Here is a 23,330-nt window from a genome sequence, read left to right as displayed (position 1 = left end):
AAATAAATCTAACAAAATATTAATAAAGCTTGTATTGGAAAAAATGTATCCAATTATTATTTGCCATTCAAGAAGATATAAATAAGAAGTCAAAACATGCTTATAGCTAGGAAGACTTAAATTTATAAAGAGGTTGATTCTTCCCAAAATAAACTAGAAATTTGAGACAGTAAGATTTTTGCTAGAACTTATTTGGAAATGATAAGAAAAAAGATTAGCCAAATCAACATTTAATAAGAAAAATAAAGTGGGAGGTTATGTTATCAGGTATCAATACTTAAGAAGCAAAGTACACCAGCACTGAAGAATGCAAAAATGCCCATGCATGACACAGCTGGACTACAAATAATCCATCCACTGAAGTAAGAATTTGTATTTTAAACAGTACCTTTATAAAAATAATTGATCAAAATTGATATATTTATATTTTTTGATTAATTGTGTACCAATAAGTATAATTATTACTCAATTCAGAAGAAAATTTTAATGTCACAGCTTATGAAGATATTGAATTAAAACATACATTTTAATTATCTAAAATTTTTGCAATAAAATGATCAGATGATCACTGATAGATATTTAAGCATACTGTATTCTTTTATGTTTTAATTTTTTTAATGTTTATTTACTTTTGAGAGAAAGAGACAGAGGCGTGAATGGGGGAGGAGCAGAGAGAGGACACAGAATCCAAAGCAGGCTCCAGGCTCTGAGCTGTCAGCACAGAGTCTGGTGGGGGGCTCAAACTCACGGACTGTGAGATGGTGACCTGAGCTGAAGTAGGATGCCCAACCCACTGAGCCACCCAGGTGCCCCTAGGCATACTGTATTCTTGAAATTATAATATATCAAGGTAATATTCTAGGGTAATATAGAATAAAAATAAGAGCAGAGAAAAAGGAAAGATGATAAATTTCTTTTTTTTTTTTTTTTAATTTTTTAATGTTTATTTTTGAGAGAGAAAGAGACAGAGTGTGAGCTGGGGAGGGGCAGAGAGAGAGGGAGACATAGAATCCAAAGCAGGCTCCAGGCTCCGAGCTGTCAGCACACAGCCCAATGTGGGGCTCGAACTCACAAACCGCAAGATCATGACCTGAGCTGATGTCAGACACTTAACCAACTGAGCCCCTAGGCACCTCTATAAATTTCTGACAATAAGAATAAGAAAATATTTTTAAGAAAAAAATTTTTTAATTTTCAAAATTTTATTTTGAGAGAGAGAGAGAGAGAGAGAGAGAGAGAGGCGGAGAGAGAGGGAGAGAATCCCAAGCAGGTTCTGTGCTGTCAGCACAGAGCCCTACATGGGGCTCAATCCCACAAACCATGAGATCATGACCTGAGCTGAAATCAAGAGTCAGATGCTTAACCAATGAGTCACCCAGGTGCCCCTCAAAAGAAATATTTCATAAAATTGACTATATGCTCGATATATATCCAAAAGATTAATACCATAGAGAATTTATTTCTAATTTCTGCTGTATATATGACCAAAGAATTAATAACAAAGAGAAAGTGTTTCTAAAGTCAGTGAAGTACACTAGAAATCAGCAACTGAAAGGGAACTATAGAATTAGAAACTAATATAGTTCAAAATAAGCAACCACAATGGGAATATTATACACTGAAATATAATTAAAATATGATCTATAGAAACTGGAGGGTGTGAAGATTTTGTAAAAATTGTATAGTACATCTATGAGATAAAGAGCAGTACTGTTAAAATATATTAAAAATAAAATTCTGAGTTATTTTTTAACAAATTTTAGTATCCTGATGAAAGGAAAAATTTTCTAGGAAGATGTCCATTAACAGAATTATTCAAGAAAAGGACAAAAACTTGAATAAAATAACCTTAGAAGACATTAAAAAATAGGAAATGCTTTCTCTACCAACAATGACCCAGGTTCATCTGGCATATGAAACATTTTCAAACCTTAAAGGAACAGATACAGCTTCTATTATTTAAACAGCTATAAATAAATAAAAAAAAAAAATTTCAAAAGGGGTGCCTGTGTGGCTTAGTCGGTTGAGTTTTCAACTCTTGATATCAGCGCAGGTCATGATCCCAGGTTTGTGGGATCAAGCCCCGTGTTGGGCTCTGTGCTGAGCATGAAGCCCGCTTAAGACTGTCTCTCTCTCCCCCCTTGGGCTCTCTCCTCTCTCCCTAATTTATAAATCTAAAATAATTTATAAATAAGCAGATATAAAAATATTATAACTCTTATTTATTAAATAAAATAGTGCTAGCTTCTTTCTAAGAATTAAAAATGTAGAATGGCTCAAATATCATGAAAATTTATTTCTAGCTCACTTTTGCAGCTCTAGTTCCAACAAGAATTGGAAAAAAGTAAAATTTTGTGGAAGAAACAAAAATGTAATTAATTTAAAATGCCCTACTTAGAAAACCCAAGACAAATGAAAAACAACTAGAATAAGAGAGTTCAATAAAGTGGCATCACACAAAATAACCATTCCAAAATTAATACCTTGGGGCATTTGCTGTCTCAGTCGTTGAAGCATGTGACTCATGATCTTGGGGTTGTGAGTTCAAGCTCCAAGTTGGGTGTAGAGGTACTTTAAAAAGAAAATCTTTAAAAAAATAACTACTGGGGCGCCTGGGTGGCTCGGTCAGTTGAGTGTCTGACTTTGGCTCAGGTCATGATCTCTCAGTCTGTGAGTTCAAGCCCCACGTCGGGCTCTGTGCTGACAGCTCAGAGCCTGGAGCCTGTTTCAGATCCTGTGTCTTCCTCTCTCTCTGCCCCTCCCCCACTCATGCCCTGCCTCTCTCTCTCTCTCTGTCAAAAATAAATAAACATTAAAAAAAAAAAAGAATGGCCAACTGCTATAAAACTCTCCCCCATTCTAAAAAAATAAAAATAAAAAAAAAAAAACAAAAAACTACTATCTTTATTACCAATTAGAAAATAAAATGGTTAAAAAAATGCCATTTCTAATAGCAACAAAAGCTATAGCATACCTCTTCAGATGTAATAAGAAATATTCAAGACACATATGAAGCAAGACATAATTTTGTCTTTCCAAAATATCAACAAAGACCTAAATGAATAGAGAGGTAAACTACATTCAGCTCTCCCAAACCACTCTCTAAATCCAATGCAATTCCAATTTTAAAAAGTCCCAATTCAATTTTCACTACCACGGCAACAATGATTCCAAAGATCATCTAGAAGATCAAAACCAAGAAGTTAAAAAAGTATGTATTAAGGACTTAGCCTACCAGATAACAATGAACCTAGAAATATCTAGAAATATACAGCTAGAATAATTAAAATAATAATGTATTGGCTGAAAGAAATCGATCAATGGAACAGAGTGGTGGGTCTAGACACAGATCTGTGTATCTAGATAGAGATTCAGTATAAGGATAAAGTTTGTATTTCAAATTAGTGGCAAGGGCGGCTAGGTGGCTCAGTCGGTTAACCATCTCACTCTGATTTCGGCTCAGGTCATGATCTCATGGTTCATGAGTTCAAGCCCCGCATCGACAGCTGACATCTGACAGCTCAGAGTCTGGAGCCTGCTTCGGATTCTGTGTCTCCCTCTCTCTCTGCCCTTCCCCTGCTCACACTCTGTCTCTCTATCTATCTCTCAAAAATAAATAAACATCAAAAAATTTTTTTTAAAAAATTAGCAAAATTGGACAGTTATCAAATAAATGACGGTGGAAAATGGGCAAGTGGTTATCCATTTGGGGCCCTAACTCATGCATAGACAAGAATAGATTTTGAGTGAATTAAATGTATAAATTGGAAAGATCTTCCTGAAAAACACAGTAACACAAAAACTCCGTAATAAAAAGGACTGAAAAATTTGATAATATAAATGTCAAAATTCAGTAGAACAAATGGCTTGTGAAGTTAATAGCCTTCACAATTCCACTTTATCGAAAGGACAAAAACAGGCAAAAGAGTTACCCTGACTGGAGGTGCGTGGGGAAGAAAAGAACTAACAGGAAAGGAACCTGGGGGTGGGAGAACATCAGGGTCCTAGTAATGTATTTCCTTAATGTTGTGTTTCTTGATCTGGACGCTGACACGTGAAGATGGTTCAGACTGTAAAATTTCAGAGGATATACACTTATGAGTACTTTTCCTGTGGCAAATTTAGGGAGTACCATAAGGAAATAATGAAGAGAGGAGGGATGGGAGAGATCGACCTGAAATTTTTCCTTGTGATGTTACATTAATCTATGTTTTATCTGTTTATGAAGAAGCATATACTAGTTGCGTAATTTTTTTAAAGTGAAAAATGATAAAGGCTACATATAAGACATACAACATTCAAGACTTATGATCCAAGTACAAGCAAGACAATTCTATAGGGCACACTCTACCTGTGAATCTAGTATGTTGGAAATTTCGCATTCACCAACATTTACTTCATCCAACTGCAAGGAAAACAAGTTTCTGGCAACCTGGACAAAATCTGAAATGGAACACATTTTAGTAGGAACACAACATTTAACCTCATCTAAATACATCTTTACCTTTTTTTAAATGAAGTTGAAGCTATGCATTAAAACTAACGTTTCAAATTTAATTTACTTCAATGAATTACCTTAAAGTGGTATTAACTGAAGTGACAAATATAAGCTCAAATAAAAAGTAAGTAAGAGATAAACCAGTTTTAACTTACTTGAGTTAAATTTGCTGAGGTAAATAAATCAGTTAAGTAACAATAAAGCACCTACATATCGTAGGTACATCTATTTTCTCCAACTCTTACTATGAGCAAGAACTTTCTCTGAAATATACGACAATATTGTGACTTGCAGCTTTTTTAGCTGGAACCGGAGGTTTAACAAAAATAATAATAGCAGCAGCTAATGTTTACGGAACAGCCTTCTTGTGCTAGGCACAGTGCTTTCTATATCATCCTCCCAGTGAGGATTGGTAGGTCCTCTTATCCTCTGTTCTACACACTGCGGCTAAGAGAAGTTAACTGCCAAACTTCCCGAGGCTGCTTGGCAAATAAGTAGCAGAGCAGGACTCAAATGAAGGTCTAACTCCAAGCCTGATGCTGGCTAGCAAACTGTAAGCTTCTTCAGACATGAATGTGACCCATCCATCCTCAGATTTTTGAATTTTACCTATTATATTTTTAATTTCCCAGGATCCTTTTCGTATTCTCTGATTGTTCCTAGTCTATAATATCTTACTCTTTATATCACGGATGCCTTATCTTTGTTTACCTTTTCAGAGATGTTCATTATGGTTTGTCTGAAATTCTCTCCCACTCTTGCATTATTCCTCATTTTTCAGGGTTCCTGTTTTTCTCTTTGTCAGACAGTTTGGGGCTCTTATATTTTGTCAGAGAATTTCTGCAAGTGTCTGGTGACCCTTCACTATGAGTGCATATTTAAGAAGAATCACCACCAAAACATGCATTGGAAATCCTGTGTGCATAACTTGCCTTGTCAACTGGCTGGTTTCACTACAGAGCAATCAGGTGGCCAACTGACACCTTGGGGTCTTGCCTATAAACATGGCTGCAAAATTCACCAAGCAATCTGGGTGTGTGTTGTGAGTGATAACTCAACATACACTCCTCCAAATTCCCTGACCGCTGGCAGCTATAGGTTCAGAATCTCTCTGGTTTAATTTCCCAAGAGGATATACTTCTTTTCCTCAGCAGGTATAAGGCAGTGCTAAATCCTGGGTTGCTTGAGAGGAGGCAGGTAATAGCATAAATACTCCTTGCACAGATTTCTAACAATCCTATTTGAAATGCCCTGCCTATACCTACCCTTCAGAAATACCTGATACTTTTAATTCCTAATTCTTTTCAGTGGTAAATCAGCTTGTTCTCCATTGTGGTTCCCCCATCTCTTCAGACACATGGGCTTTGTTGCCTCTATTTACTAATTCATTTAGTTTCTTCATCCATGTTCTGTCCTTATATATTGTGGTTTTAGTTATACATGCAATTTCTTTTTTGTTCTCTTCATTATTTGGGGGTGATTTTCAAAAGGAGAGGAAAGGAAACATTTTTTTTTTATCACTTTGAAACCAAAAAGTGAATTCTTTTTTAGTAATACAGATGCTTTAAAAATGATACAATATTTCATCTACTGTATGAGAAAAAAATTAAATACTGAATGCTGTCAAGGATACAAAAAACTGTTAATTCAACAAATTCATATGTAAAATATCTCTTGAAAACAACTTATCAATACCTATCAGAAGTGTAAACCACTTGTGGGAATTTATGTAAGCAGGAAAAAAACTATGATGTTAAATATAGAATTACCTATAATACCAGCTACTGAGAGACTATTAAAATCCCAGAAGTGGAAAGGCTTAATATTATAGTACATCAACTAAGTATGTCAATATCATGCTAATTTTATAAGAATAATTATACAGTACCATAAAAATATTTATTCTGTCTTATTAGCTGGAAAAAAGTATGGAAATTCATAGTAGTGGAGTTAGTTAGGACTTCTATAATTCACATTATTTCTGTTGTTATTACTAAAGCAATGTTTACACAATAAGTAAAAAATAAAAAAGGTATGATAGGATGATGATATTTTAGAGCTGGAAGATTCTAGGAAAGTCTCCTTTCTGCTGACCCAGCCAGGCCAGTATTTGTAGCTGACATTTTAGGATAGTGATTAAGGAACTTGAAATAGATATGGTCTTATTTTTCTCTCTTTCCTTACAAAGATGCATTCCTAATAAAAAGAGGTCACTATAACTCTCCCACCAAGTTTCTGTGATGACACATATGATAAACCTAATATTACCTCCAAAAGACACTGTCCCCTTTGGGTCTACTTGCACTTGCTGTCTCAGGGCTTGGTGTTGTTCCTTTGTGGGCTGAATACCAAGATAATCTAGAGCCTGGAAGGAAAAGGACTCAAGTGAAGCAATTTTTCAAATCTCTAAAGGATAAAACTTTTCATTACAACTTTATTTTACAACCCAGTGAAAAAAATCAGTATCAGGAACAGTGACAAGAATTACATGCCCAGAGAGGGTCTGTTGACTATTTATGAATTAATTTTCTATAAAATATTAGCCTGATTCCACCACCACCTCAGTTGTTTTGTGGGGCTTTTTTTCTGCAAGACTAGCACTTTGGCTGATGCCAAATTTATAAGCATAGCCCTAGAACCAAAACTCAATTTCTTAGTTTAAAATATGTGATATGGTACAGAATAAAAAATAGCAAGGAAATTCTACTAAGTCAGGTTAAACATTAATTTCCAAAAGTGGCACTATAAAAATGGATATATTTTTTTTAACATACTTGAGACCAAAACTAAAGTTAATAAATATTCTAATTTTGGGTTATTTATCGATAGGCTTACATAAATAGTAAAGTAGAAAGCTTTCTCTGGAACCTACCTCTCTCTGCCATTTTTTTTCTTTTTTTCCTTTTCTTTTCTCTACCTCAATTTAGTACCCATAGCAGATTAAGTATTCAGAGACTGCTTGTTGTATTCCAATACTCATTCTCTTCTTCTTCTTTAGTAACATAACCACAAGTTTTAGCTAGCAACACTTCCATCCTGCTAAAAGATATTTCCCAGCCCACTTGAGGGCTTGATGAAGCCATGGGACTATGCAATGGCGAAGGACATACAAGGTGAAGTATTGTGGAATACTTCTAGGAAGGCTTTCAAAAGTAGGTGTAGGCTATTCTTGGCTCTTTCTCTCCCCTCTTTGGGCTTAATTAAAAGAGAAAATAGATGAAAGGAAGGAAAGAAGGCAAGGAGGGTGGGAGCATGCTGGAACTCAAGTAGTCATCTTGGTTCATAAGCCACTTTGGTGGAGCAGAAAGATAGCTGGAACATGGGTCTCTGACCTATAGAACTTCCATCCCAGCCCTGGACCACCTTCTTTAAGGCTTCTTTTTGGTGTGAAAGAAATAAATTTCTAGTGGAAACCACTATTATTTCAGGTTCTCCAGTTATATATAGCAAAACCTAATCTTAACTAATATAGAGGCTGATTAGATGCCCTTATTGGATTTGGGCAAGAATATATTTTGTGTCAATCATATTAAAACAAAAAAGTAGGCAAAGTTTAATATTGGTAATTATTCCTTATAAATTTCTCCCTCCTTCAAAATCTGCTCAGTCATTCATCAGTTCATTTACCAAATATCTATTCAATGCTTACTATAATTGTCAGGCACTACACTATGCAAAGGGGCACACAAAGAAGACACAGCTGCTACTCTAAAAGAGTGATGGTTTCTAGGGTGAGAATAACATGTGAATAAATGTAATTAGTGCAATATGAAATTTAATAGAAGTGTGTATAGGATATACTGTGGCAAAAACAAACTGGTTAATGTATAAGTGGTTGGCACAGTGAGAGAAGGAGACAGGAGGAAGGAAGAATATTAGGAAAAATTCATTAAAAAGTTATTTTAGAATTTAGCTAAGTATCATCTGCCTCCTCTGTCTACACAGTCATAAATATTTGCCTTACACAACATGGAATACTGGTTCTTAACATTTCTTAAAAATTTTTTATGTTTATTCATTTTTGAGAGACAGAGTGCAAGTGGGGGAAGAGCAGAGAGAGAGGGAGACACAGAATTTGAAGCAGGCTCCAGGCTCTGAGCTGTCAGCACACAGCCCAACATGACACTAGAACCCAGGAACTGTGAGATCACGACCTGAGCCAAAGTTGGACACTCAACCGACTGAGCCACCCAGGCACGCCTGGTTCTTGACTTTTGATGTTCTTTTCCTTCAATTATAAACATGCTACACACACACACACACACACACACACACACACACACACACACACAAAGAGAGTAATACAAATAATATCCATGTACTCAAATACTCATTGATATTTGCTTGATATTTATATATATATATATATATATATATATATATATATATATATAGAAATAAACACTATAGACTTGGTTGAAAGCTTTCTCCATTGTTCCTCAGCAGGAACCACTATCCTAAGGTTGGTATATCCTTCCTTTCCATGATTTGATACCATTACTACATGTATTCCCTAATGTTATGTATTCTTGTGCACTTAAAATTTTACATCAATAGTATAATACAAATGGATACACTTACAAATTATTTTTATTTTTACTTTAATGCTATGATTTCATAATTGCTCAATATTGTTATCTGTGAAACTAGTTCACTTAACTTTAAATGGTACCCCACTGTATGAATATAAATTATATACTCTCTGATTGATGGGCTTTTATCATTACTCCTACTTATTTTTTAATACAAAACATTATACATATCTTCTTGTGTGGATGTGTGAAAATTTCTCTGCAGTATATCCCTAGAAGAGGAAATGCTGAGTCACATATGTATTGTATCTATATATTGTATCTATCTATCTATCTATCTATCTATCTATCTATCATCTATCTATCTATACTCAACTTTACTAGATACTGTAAAATTACTCTCACACTGGTTGTAACAATTTACACACATCACTAGTATATAAGCCCTTTTATTTTTCTATATTTTAAGAGCACTTGCTGTTTTCACACTTTAAATTTTGTTAATATGTTGAATATGAAATAGTATGTTGTTTGTTAAATTCCCTTCGTTATAAGTGAGATTAAACTTCTTTTACATGTTTATCAGCAATGTTTTTAACTCATAAATTACTTAGCAATATGTTTTAAGTTGTTATACATGGTTTTAAGAAATATTTTTGCTAGTGACTCCTAAATTTGGTGACATTCTCCCAAATGTGAAAACAAAGAAAGTCTTCAGATCTTGCGAAATGTCCCCTGAGGCAAAAAAAACAAAAACAAAAACAAAAAACTGTACCCTTTATCCTTGAAAACTACTGCTCCAGAGACAAACACTGTTAATGGTTTGATGTATAATTTTCTAAATTTTTAAATGAATATACATACACCTATATATTAAATATACATAAATTATGTGTTTATTTACAGCAATTATTACATACAGTGTTGTACATTACTTAAAAAGTATTAACATATTATAGGTTTCTATTCTGTACATTTTACATCTCTTGCATGCATTTCAAAACTGCTGTGATAGTGCATTAGCACTTAAGTATACATATATTTCAAATTTTGAATATAGCAAAACATTGTATAACTTTTAACTTTTGAATTTCTTTTAACCTTTTGAATTTCTCCCTACAGGTAATACCTGTCACACTTTTGGCTTAATATTCCCAAGTATTTCACTATATAACATTTGATATATATTAAAAACAAATATATAACAGATATACATGTCTTAAGGCAGGAAAATAACTTAAAAATTCCATGAATCCATCTAAGAAGTACAAAACTGCCAGTACTGCTGAATTCAGGTCATATATTCCTACTCCTTTAGAGTAGGAATGGTTTCGTCATTCCTCCATATTGCTATGTACTCTTGTAACATCAGCATATTCATCTTCACTGATAAATATCTAATTAGAGGAACATTCCACAATTTATTCATCCCTGACTCCTGTACATTGGGGTTTTCTGCTTACTAACAATGCAACAATGAACATTCTTGTACACATCTAAAACTTTCTGTAGGGTTTTACTCCTTACTTAGGAGTAGCTTTGGTGGGTCTTTTTTCTTTTTCTTTTTTTTGAATGATGGTAGGACTTCTGAAAATATTTTCAGGGCGCCTGGGTGGTTCAGGTTCAGTTGGTTAAGTGTCTGAGTTCGGTTCAGGTCACGATCTCACAGTTCGTGTGTTCAAGCCCCATGTCGGGCTCAGTGCTGACAGCGAAGAGCCTGGAGCCTAGTACGGATTCTATATTTCCTCTCTCTGCCCCTCTCCTGCTTATGCTCTGTCTCTCTCACTCTTTCTCAAAAATAAACATTAAAACAAATTTTTTTTTTTAATTTTTTTTTTTTTTTGTCAACATTTTTAATTTATTTTTGGGACAGAGAGAGACAGAGCATGAACGGGGGAGGGGCAGAGAGAGAGGGAGACACAGAATCGGAAACAGGCTCCAGGCTCCGAGCCATCAGCCCAGAGCCTGACGCGGGGCTCGAACTCACGGACCGCGAGATCGCGACCTGGCTGAAGTCGGATGCTTAACCGACTGCGCCACCCAGGTGCCCCTAAAACAAATTTTTTAATAAAAATATTTTAGATAGCAGTATTTTTTTTTAACTTTTTTTTTTACATTTATTTATTTTTGAGACAGAGAGAGAGCATGACCGGGGGAGAGTCAGAGAGCGAGGGAGACACAGAATCTGAAACAGGCTCCAGGCTCTGAGCTGTCAGCACAGAGCCCAATGCGGGGCTTGAACTCACAGACTGTGAGATCATGACCTGAGCCGAAGTCGTCCGCCCAACCGACTGAGCCACCCAGGCGCCCCGATAGCAGTATTTTTTAATGTTATAAGTATTACAAATATTTTCTCCCAGTTTTTGGCATAACCTTTTACTTTTTTATATTCTCTTTATGGAGTCTCTTATGGACAATTGCCAGGTATGTTTGTATACCATTATTTCATATTTTTTAAATATATGTTTATAAAATATCTTAAGTTTTGGGTTTTGTATAAATAGTATCATACTATACAAATCAATATGTAACTTTTTGTTTTAATAACAAGATTTCTTGAGATGTAATTCACCTATCATAAGGTTCATGATTTTAGGGTATAGTTGCATAGTTTTTAGTACATTGACAAGTTGGGCATCAATCACCACAAACTGTAGAACATTTTCATTGCCTTAAAAGGAAACTCTATACCCACCAGCAGTCACTTGCTATTTCCCTGTCCCCCTAGCTCCAGGCAGCCACTAATTTATATCCTGTCTCTATGGATTTGCCAATTCTGAGAGTTTCATATTAATAGAATCATATGATTGTGGCTTTTTGTCTGCTTCTTTCATTAGCTTAATGTTTCAAGGTCTATCTATGTTGGAGCATGCATTAGAACTTCATTCCTTGGGGCACCTGGGTGGCTCAGTCGGTTAAGTGTCCGACTTCGCTTCAGGCCAGTGATCTCGCAGTTTGTGAGTTCGAGCCCCACGTCAGGCTCTGTGCTGACAGCTCGGAGCCTGGAGCCTGCTTTGGATTCTGTGTCTCCCTCTCTCTCTCAGCCCCTCCCATGCTCATGCTCTGTCTCTCTCTGTCTCTTGATAATAGATAAATGTTAAAAAAAAAAAAAAATTAAGAACTTTTTTCCTTTTATAGCTCAATAATAACTGTCCATTATATGTATGTACTATATTTTATCTTTTTTAAGTTAAAAAAGGTAAATCGAGAGTAAAAGAAACAAGCTATTAGTATAAAAACAGCAGGTAGATAATAACAAATTAGAAACTCAACAGGAAATATAAGATGGCTGCAAAGATACAGTGAACTAAAGAAACAATGTCGGGGTGCCTGGGTGGCTCAGTCGGTTTAATGTCCGACTTCAGCTCAGGTCATAATCTTGTGGTTCATGGGTTTGAGCCCCACATGGGGCTCTGTGCTGACAGCTCAGAACCTGGAGCCTGCTTCAGATTCTGCGACTCCCTCTATCTCTGCTCCTCTCCCGCTTGTGCTCTGTCTCTGTCTCTCGAAAATGCATAAACGTTAAAAAATTTTTAAAAAGAAGGAAAGAGTGTCTCACTAAAGCTAAAATACTAAGCAATAATACGCATATAAGTTTGGAAGAGGCTTATCAGAGTTAAAGTATCATACATGCCCTGTATGTTCAAAAGAACGGTGAAGATTTTATTAACTTTAGACTGATTAAGTTCAAGATACATGTTGAACTTTTAAGGTAATCACTAAAAGAATAGCAAAAGAAGGCATAATTTCCTTTTTAAAATTTTTAAATGTTTATTTATTTTAGAAAGAGAGAGAGAGAGAGAGAATGAGTGAGAGAGGGGCAAAGAGAGAGGGAGACACAGAAACAGAAGCAGGCTTCAGGCTCTGAGCTGTCAGCACAGAGCCCAACACGGGGCTCGAACCCACAAACCATGAGATCATGACCTGAAGTCAGATGCTTAACCAACTGAGCTACCCAGGTGCTTCATAATTTCTAAATAAGTTAGGGGAGAAAAAATAAAATGCAAAACAACCAACCAAATATTCAAACATAACCAAACCAAAGAATACAATAAAGGGGGAAGGGGAAGAAGTAATAGAACAAAAGTATTATTTTAATAAAATGGTAGAAATAAGTAAAAATGTATTATAATTACACAAACTATTAAGTATGTGGAGCCATGGGAACGTCTGCATAAGACTAGTGGGAATGCTACTTTACAAATCAATGCACCAATCCAACAATTACTTTCTGAGCAGTTACTATGAGTCACGCATTTTTTTAGGAACCAGAGAAAAGGAAGTGAAAATTTTGGCAACACTTCAAGTACAGATGAAGGTAAATAAACACTTTGACCTCGTCATGTTTTAGTAAATCAACTTTTAAAAAGCATATGAATGATAAGCTTGAAATTTAGAAGAGTTATCTCTTGGGGAGAGAGAGAGGTGTATATGATCAAGAAGAAACACGCAGGCAATGTCAAAAATTCTCATTCTTAGCTATGTGGTGGGTACAGGTGTGTTTGTTTTAGTATTCTTTAAGCTGTACATGCACAATATAATCATTCTGTGTATGACTGATATTTTCATATAAAGAAATAAAAACAACTTTACAGAAGTAAAGCAAACAAAACGCCTGTCACAGAAGGTAAGCAATATATGATTATTATTGGGGCGCCTGGTGGCTCAGTTGGTTGAGCATGCAACTCTTGATTTCAGCTCAGGTCATGATCCCAGGGTCATAGGATTGAGCCCTGTGGGGGCTCTGCACTGAGTATAGAGCCTGCTTAAGATTCTCTCTCCCTCCCTCTGCCTCTCTGTCACTCTCCCCTACTTGTGCTCTTTCTCTAAAAATAAATAAATAAATAAAAGTATATGATTATTTTTATACTAAGTAATAATAATTACAAAATAAAATCAGCTACAATGGAAACTGACCTAGAGCTAAACTTTAGAAATTTATTCTAGATGAATACAGCATGTCAGTGAGGTAAGTTCATAAATATAAGCAGGAAATAATCTATTTCTGGTCAAAAAATAGGTTCCAAAAATTTCTTGAATAATAATGAATGTCATCTTTTAACCTTTGGCAAAAATGCAAATTTGTTAATTGGACAAATAAATGCCCTTAACTCTAATGTCTGAATGATGAATTTAAAAAAAAATTAACTTCTTTACAATATTCATCACATACTTCCCAACCTAATACAAAGAACATCTCATTAACTGTAATCAGACACTGGGTATGCCGTTGCTCACTACAGCTTTCTTCAAATGTTACAGAAATGGCAAGAGGTAATGTAAATATCAGCGAAATGGCATCTGTATCCCAAAGCATCTTTCTTAGGTACAAAAATACAGATAGCATACAAGTACAGTAATTCTTTGTCTTCAAGCCAACTAATAAATTGTATACCTATTTGCTGTGTTTACCATGTCTACTTACAGGTTTAACATTAGGATTAAATGAGACCCATAGTACTCATAAAAATACTTAAAAAAATATGGCACTGCAAATAACTATGGTGAACTTATTTTAAAATATCTGTAAAATTACATCATCCTCAGGCAAAAAGGCAATCCATTTTTCAGGCAAGGAATTAAGAGATAAGTAGCTCTGTATTAGAAATCACTTTCCAGTATATCCTGATACAAAATCGCCTAAGTAGACTAGTAAAACATAGAGGATTTCATGAAGACAATGCCATATATGTATATGTCTTGACAGGTAATTTGCTTCAGCAAATTCTAACCTCTCGTCTTTCATAAAAATTGTACTGAGTAGGCTAATTACTTAATAATCACATGGTCAGTCAATACCTTTTCCTTGTGAAATTTTATTATAATAATTTCCTAGATGCTATATGTAATATATTTACAGAAGATAAAGGAAAAAGATAATTTTATTTCATTTTAAATATTTGATCACATTGGCCTTATCTGTTACTGAATCTGTCTGCAAAGTAGCAACTGAAATAGAAGGACCTATTTCAAATGGAATGATACAGATATTATTATATTATTATGCAACTAAATGAAAAAGGAAAGGTAGCTCAGCAAATATTTTGGTAGATAGGAGCTAATTTGGATTTTGGGGAAAAAAAATTCTTATTAAGTAAGATACAGTTTCAAACTCTGAAAACAAAGAATGCTCTACTAAATAAAGTCACTAATATATTTTGAATAAAAATGCTGAATTTACACAGAACATGGGTTGCCATTACTGTAAAACCGCCATTTTATTTTTCCAGAAAAACAATTTGTTTAGGCTAAAAGGAGGACCAAAACCTAAAAATTCTGATTCAACAGTAAAACAACTCAAATTTCTCAGAGTCTGTATAAATTTAGATGATTTTCTTATCTCTAAGATAATTAGATTAAAAAATAGCATGTGCTAGGCATGCGGTTATGGGGTGATGATGGGAGTTTGGAGCTGATGGCCAAGAAAGGATTCTTGAAGATGTCTTTGGTGCAAAAAGATGATTTTATTAAAGTACGGGGACAGGACCCATGGGCAGAAAGAGCTGCACTGGGGTTGTGACGGGTAACTGTCTACCCTCAGGTTGGGAGGGGGTTAGGGACAGTGTAAGTCTCTAAGGAATTTTGGAAGCAAGGTTTCCAGGACCTTGAGGGGCTAGCTGTTGTTAGGAAAATGCTATTTATTACTGTTTAGTAAAATCTAGTCATGAGACCCTTCAGATGTACATCAGGGAGTCATATGCTTGGAGTATGATTGCCAGCATATATCTTGGGGGAGTTGAGATAAAGGAAGGTTACCAAAGGAATTTTTATATGTTAAAGTAGACTTACAGGATGGGGTGTCAGGACTAATGTTAAGCCAAGATTCCCTTTTGTCCCTAGCAAAGTGTCATCATTGAGGCAGCTGAGCTCCTAGAGGGAGGTCACTCTGCCTAGTTCAAGGACTTGTCAATGGACTGTAGGCAGTAAGGGAATTTAATTTTTCATTTGCCTTTGTTTCCCACATCACCATGGCCGGCACTTAAACCCCCTTACATCTTGATGAGGGTGATATTAGGGCTCCAGGAAACAGTCTATAGGTTTCTGGAGATTAGGTATGGATAAGATTGCCTTTTACTTGTAGTTTACTAATTTACCTGTAAAACTGAAGCAGACACCTATCCTGCATGACTGTGATCTCTATCAGTCAACAACTTGCTTTCTTTCCTTTCCCCAGTTCTTGGGCAGCCAGGAGTGTCTGAGGAATATCACACACATCCCACTTAGAGGGGGGGATGCTGTTAGCCTGTACTTTGCCCTCAGCTTGCCCTATGCTCCCTCATCACTAGGAAAGCTTAAATCAAATAAAAGAACAAAGGCTGCCAAGTAGTTATTAGCTGGATAACTTTCTCCTTACCCAGAGAAATGGTTAGTATTAAATATTGGATGTTCAGAAATGCATATTAAAGCAACATCATTAAAAAACAGTAACTTATTTTTTAGTCATTTATAGATTTTTTAAACCTCAAATAATCCAGCCACCAATAAAAAGAGAGTACACGTTAGCAGAAGAGAGCCAGGAGTTTGAAAATCTAAGGGAGATATCTTAAGTACTTAATAATGGGAAAGTTTTAATGAGCACAAACCAAGTGTTTAAACAGTGGTGGGTGTACTAGATACTGCTGTGAAGAAACTTTATCTCACTGTCAAAACAAAATACACATAAGAGTATTCAGCACTACGATGTGATGTTAAGTGATGTAGATGTGCAAAACAAGGGAAACAACTATAATAGACACAGGGACTGGAACTGAGTTACAGTTTGAACAATGGTTAAGATTTAAATTGACTACGAAAACGGCACTGGTATAGGACCATGCAAAGATGTGAATATGGGAATAAGTGCAATGTGTATTGATTGTTGCTATGCACTTTCAACTCCTCCTAAAATGTAAAAAATCCTTATCCACAAAAACTGACAGGAAAACAGAGGCTGTGGACCTTCAGCCCTATATCCACTTTCATATTAAAAAACAAACAAGGGGCGCCTGGGTGGCTCAGTCGGTTGAGCGTCCGACTTCGCCTCAGGTCACTTCAGCTCAGGTCACGATCTCACGGACCATGAGTTCGAGCCCCGTGTCAGGCTCTGGGCTGATGGCTCAGAGCCTGGAGCCTGCTTCCAGTTCTGTGTCTCCCTCTCTCTCTGCCCCTCCCCCGTTCATGCTCTGTCTCTCTCTGTCTCAAAAATAAATAAACGTTAAAAAAAAAAAAAAATTAAAAAAAACAAAAAACAAAAAACACGGCACATTTTTGCTGTAAGCTCCCTGGTGACCTGACAGGAAAAGCTCTAAAATGCTTTTCTACTTTTAATTCTTCCTTTTTAATCACCTTAGGTTTCTTTTACATACAATACTTTACTCTCCCCAGGACTATTTTTTGGCACCTCCAAGTACATTCTACCATTTTCTTTGTATTTAGTGAGCATCTGACTATTTTGTTGTTTAGGATTTAGTTTCCCTTTGCTTTTTAAAAGCTTAAATAATGGAGAATTGTTTCCTTGCACTTACTGCTTTTACATACACTTTGTAATAATTTATTCCATGTTCCCTTTGATTCTACATTGTAAAACATCACATTTGTCTTACTCCTGCACAGGAGGAAACTGATTAATTTGGTGTCAATTTAGTTACCAAAGGTTTTATTTCTATTTTGTACTCCTGAGTTGGCTGCTCAACTCAAACATAAATAATTAAAACCCAAACTGCCATTCATTTAATTGCAAATAAGTTAACTCTTCAAGAAAGTAATGGCTTTAGTTCTTTACCCTCTCAAAGAATAAGAATACTTTCTCACTGTTGTTTTATGGAAGAAAAAGGGAAATTTAAAGTATTTACCATTTCCAGTTTCTCGGCCTTAAGGCGAACAGAAGGATTTAGGGAAATCTTCTTTCCTTGTGGTCCATAATTATCAGTCCAGGCAGGGGCAATATCTAAGAGACAACAGGGTGCACGTTAATTGGAAATTTAATTGGAATAGAACTTTTCATTTGACAGAATGTGTTCTGGGTTCCTGCTGTTCAAAAATAATTCTGGCTAATCAGTTGGCAGTTTTCACTTTTGTTTTCATGATTTTTTTTTCTTTAAATCTAAAATGTATTATATAAATCAGCTTCACTTAAGCATTAAAAGATATGATATAAAAAGAATGGCCAATTACGCATTAAGTCCCATGGAAATATTAATTTAAAAGACAAACATATATCCTACCACTACCCCATCATCATCATGTCTTACTCATTGTAAACCGAAGTCTTTTTTCTTCCAAATAAGTAAAATCGTATTAGGAATTCAAAAAGATCGTGATACTTCTTTGACAGGCAAATGTGGTTTTGTTAGGGGAGTTCTGAAGGTACTAAGGAAAAACTCATAAATGCAAATTGTTTCAAGTTTGCACCTTAAGTATGATAGACTCAGAACTTCTGGAACCAAAAATCCTATTTCTTATTTTACAGAAGGGTTATATTTCAAGGAGCATAGATGGACTTTCAAGAATTAAATTTCATACACCTCTCACCCATCCTAACAACCTTCTCAAACTCCACTGATAATTTAGATGTGCCTTTGTCCTTGCTGCATGAGTAAGAGACCAGACGCCACAAGGGACTAGACCTTGAAAAATTATTTGTTGTTTTTTTTTTCTTTTTTTTTCAGTTTATTTATGTTGTGAGACAGAGACAGAGAGAGAGAGAGAAAGAGAGAGCGCAAGGAGGGGAGGGGCAGAGATAAAGGGAAAGAATCCCAAGCAGGCTTTGCACTGTCAGTACAGAGCCCGATGTGGGGCTAGAACTCACAAACCGTGTGATCATGACCTGAGCCAAAATCAAAGGAGTCGGACACTTAACCGACTGAGGCACCCAGGAGCCCCGAAAAATTATTTGTTTTAATATGACAAAGTTTGTGAAACAAATTCCTGTAATTCATGTCAATCCTTACATCTAAATTGTCACTATTCTAAATACACTTCTAAATGGTATTTTACTAGTTCTACATAGAAACAAGAGGAAGAGAAAAAACTTTTTGAAATGTCACATCTTTATGCAGTGTTTTAATTTTTTTAAATTTCTCAGAGCATCTGTCTCTAAGTACAAAATGATTTGCATTCTCTTTCTTAAGAACATAAGAAGCGCATATGAAAATAAATAGTCTTCCTCTAAACCTTTAACACATCCTTAACATTCTATGTAAAATCTTGAATATAGCTTATAGGTGTCAAGATCATAAAAAAAATGGTTACTGACTTTTAGTTTCAAATGGAATCAAACCTTAAGCAAGCGTGATTTTAGTATAATAGACTTCTATTATACAATTCCGATAAAAGCAGCAAAGTCTCTTTTGTTAACATGATACCTAATTTTTAGCTATGAGACAAAAAATAGTATATATCTATATATCTGTATCTATATTTTTTTCTCTTAAGTGAAATTCTGTGCCAAACCTATAGTGTGGCACAAAAGATCGGCATGGAGTGGTATAGAAGACCCAACAGCAGATAAGTCAAACTTTTATTTTTCATTTTTAAGGTATGGATTTGTGAGGCTTGACAATGACCTTCAGCTTGGTGCCTGACCTGCAGTTAAGGCACATGAATACTAGGTGGACCCAAGCTAACTTAATTATGATTTCAGACCAATAATCTTAATCCTGGGAGTGAATTACTCAATTCAAGTGTAAATGTGTGGAAGGGATGGGGGATGGGAGGGAGAGAGAGCAGACAGAGAGGGAAGGACAGGGACACACACAGCATCCAACCCACACTAAGACCTTCATTCTCACCTACGTTCTCCTAGATCTAAGCATAAAAATTTGCTATGTGTAACAGTGGAAATTAACAGAAGATCAGCTCTTATTCACGCTTACTTTTAGCTAGGCAGTGCATTAAGTACTTCATATAGATACACTCATTAAGCTTTACTATAACCATATGACATATATGTTGCTATTCCCATTGAAAAGATGAAGAGATCAAGGCCCAAAAACATAAAGAAACTAGCCTATGATCACATAGCTAGTAGGTGACCACGTCAGGTTTCTAAACTCTTGTGACTCCCAGAGCTATTATTCTTTTTCTTTTGTTTGTTTGTTTAGAGAGTGCAAGTGAGAGAGCAAGCAAGAGTCGGGGAGGAACAGAGACAGAGGAAGACAGAATCCCAAGCAGGCTCCATGCTGTCAGCACAGCTCGATCCCAAGAACTGTGAGATCATGACCTGAACCCAAATCAAGAGTCAGACACTTAACCGACTGAGCCACCCAGGTGCCCCAAAGCCATTATTCTTAAGTGTTGTATCTTTTATCAGGTTTTCTCATCTGTAAAGTAGAATAAAAGAGTCCACCTTACTGGGATTGTAAAGGTAAAATAAAAAACCATAGAAAACTATTAATGAACACTATCTAATATTGTTAATATTAACAAAGCAAAATATTTTAAAAGATTTAATGTAAAATTACACTAACCCCCCATTGAACAATATGCAATCATGGCTTAACAAAATCTCACTTTCTTTCAGATGACCTTCCCCTAAACCTATACCTTTGAGTCAAAAGCTCAGGAGGATTTGTGCATAAATCTGGCATGCTTTGGTAATTCAGAATAGCTTGACCTGAAAAGCCTCCACAGACAGACAGCTTTTCCCATTTGCCAGTGACATCTCTCAATTCTGGCCTCAAGCTCTTGATTTGCTCCTCTCTAGGGGAGTGAGGATTTTCAAAGGATGGCTTATTATTCTCTTGGATCTTCTTTTCTATTCCTCTTTTTAGGAGAAGAAAGAGAATGTTTAAGAGGGCAGGATCAAAACCATTTGGTTTGTACCATGAACCCTCCATGGATATCTTTCCCTATCACTATTTGGTTTCAGTTCTAAAACCTTAGTGTGGGAGGACTGTGGTTTGTGTTATGGCAAAGTTAAAGCAACGATAACATTTCTTCACGCAATAATTCTTTACTAATTTTTTTAGGAATGTCTTTAGTATGTTTTCAGCCCACTTATAAGATCATGTGTTGGTTACCTTATAGCAATAGGTAACCAAATGGCTGTGGGTTCTGAAATAAATTTATATAATAGAAAAGTTGTTAAAAACATATTCGACTAGTGTGTGGATTTTTAAAATTCTAACCAGTTTTACACTTTGGAATAATTTTGAGATGGGAACAGAGGTAGATTTGCCTCAATTAAGTTTAATTTTTGTTGAGGTTAACATTAAAACTTGTTTACATTTTTTTAATAAATACCAGCTGGCCAAAGGAATTTAGATGTGACAGTTAATGGTCTAATTTGGGAACAATCTATAATTAAGTGCTTATAACAGACAAATCACAACATAGATAAGTTACCTAGAGATAATTTAGAGTTGATTTTGGTTTTTTTTCCCCCCACAGAAACATTTGACCTACGACATTTATGTGAAAGTAAAAATCTAGGACTAACTCAATGCTAATTCTACCCTAGGAAACTGTTCTGTTTTAATTGCATTTTAATATTTACTTTTCATACAGCTTACTCACTCAAATGTATTTTTCATTAAATCATTTTTCTATTACAAAATATGGTATTGTCTATTTTAGTCACTGATGTAAATTTACTTCATTTTATTCATCGCTCTGGGATCCCTTTGCTCTAATCAGATCTGCCTCCTAGGATCATCTGACACCTAGCTAGCTGGTCCTTAGTTCTTTACTATTGCTCATGGTACCTCTTCACTTGGGATGATCTCCTTCATCCATTGAATGATGTTTACCACTTCTTTCAAGATCTGGATGATGTCTGTTTTTTGCTAAGAATTCTGCATGTTGTGGCAAATCCTTTACTATGTACTAGTTTTGGGGGGTGGTGGGAGGATGCAGAATTGAATTAAAGGATGGGAGCTTTTGCTTCTGCTCTAAAAACATGCCCTGGAATATTATCTGAGCTACACCTTAGTCTGTGGGTTCTGTAATATTAGTAACAGCAAACTTTACTGAGCATATGCTATGTACCAATTACAGTGTTAAGTGCCTGATGTGCATGATTTCACACAGGAGTATTAGCTCACAAAGACCCACTAGGCGACTATTTCAAAGTCACACAGCTGATAATTTAGGAGCAAAGACATGAACGTCTGGGTCTGACATTTGCATTCAGAGCCTGTGCCTTCCCTACACCACGCTCACCCATTTCTCTCCTCAATCCACTTCCTTCATGTCTTTGCACTGTTTGTGACAAAACAGTATGTTCCTCTGAGCATGAAGACCACTCACATCCTGCTCCAGTTAACAAAGAACACTGCAAACAGCAGTTATTCAATAAAATAGACACATACGTATATATGTTCTAATCTGAATAATGAAAGTTTTTTTTTAACTCCATGTTTTATTTCACCATAGACTATTAAATAGTTCATGGAAAATATCCTAATTCCTTCATAATTCCTACTGAACTATGTTTTCTACATATATGACATACTCGTAAATGCTTCTTGAATTAATAAAAGACTGAGAAGCATTGAGTAGTTCAATTACTTTCTTTTTTTGTTTGTTTGTTTTAATGTTTATTTTATTTTTGAGAGAGAGACAGACAGAGCGTGAGCAGGGGAGGGTAAGAGAGAGAGACACACACAGAATCCCAAGCAGTTTCCAGGCTCTGAGCTGTCAGCACAGAGATAGACGTGGGGCTCGAACTCATAAGCCGTGAGATCATGACCTGAGCTGAAGTCAGATGCTTAACCGACTGAGCCACCCAGGTGCCCCTCAATTACTTTCCAAATTAAAAATATGTTATATAAATGTATCCTCACCATCGTCTGTTTTTTTCATTTATCTTTTTTTTTCTCACATGAGAAAAAACAATACATCCAGAGAATAGAAATTAATTACATTAAGGGGATAATACTAATAAAGTTTCTAAGAGTCAACAGACTCCACCCAGTAAAAGGGCATATAATTTATGGCTAAAGACTGCTGCCGACCCACTGGTAAATACTGCTCCAAATCAGAGGAAACCACTATGGAATCCGCTTTAAGTTCCTGTTAAGTGTGGTGCCTATGTGCTGTGGTCTGAATGTTTGTGTCCTCCCCACATTCACATGTTGAAACCCTAACCCTCAAAGATGATGGCATTAGGAGATGCCTTAGGTGATAAGGGAGGAGCTCATGGATGGGATTAGTGTTCTTATAAAAGAGATCCCCTAGGCTTTCCTACTGCCTCCCCACATGAGAACATGATGGTAAGCCTGCAACCTGAAGAAGGCTCTTACCGGGACCCTGCCAACACCATAATCCTGGACTTCAAGCCCCCAGAACTGTTAGAAATAAATGTCTGTTGTTGATAAGCC

The 23,330-nt window shown here is 35.8% G+C and overlaps 1 protein-coding gene across 7 annotated transcripts in view; it reads right to left on the bottom strand.

Annotated features, from left to right (window-relative positions):
- Positions 1–23,330, bottom strand: part of STXBP4 (syntaxin binding protein 4) — a 170,039-nt gene that overhangs the window by 116,023 nt on the left and 30,686 nt on the right. For all 7 annotated transcript variants that reach the window (XR_009255220.1, XM_058704670.1, XM_058704672.1 and 4 more), the window contains 3 exons: positions 17,862–17,956; positions 6,767–6,863; positions 4,352–4,443 (listed from right to left, as the gene is read on the bottom strand). Coding sequence is in view for 6 of the 7 variants with exons in the window: in XM_058704670.1 (XP_058560653.1) it covers positions 4,352–4,443; positions 6,767–6,863; positions 17,862–17,956 (284 nt within the window). In the remaining variant the exon portion in view is untranslated. The remainder of the gene's footprint in view (positions 1–4,351; positions 4,444–6,766; positions 6,864–17,861; positions 17,957–23,330) is intronic.

The sequence above is a fragment of the Neofelis nebulosa genome, chromosome 16 (genome assembly GCF_028018385.1).
Source record: "Neofelis nebulosa isolate mNeoNeb1 chromosome 16, mNeoNeb1.pri, whole genome shotgun sequence".
Lineage (NCBI taxonomy): Eukaryota > Metazoa > Chordata > Mammalia > Carnivora > Felidae > Neofelis > Neofelis nebulosa.
This window is presented reverse-complemented; position numbering and strand designations above follow the sequence as displayed.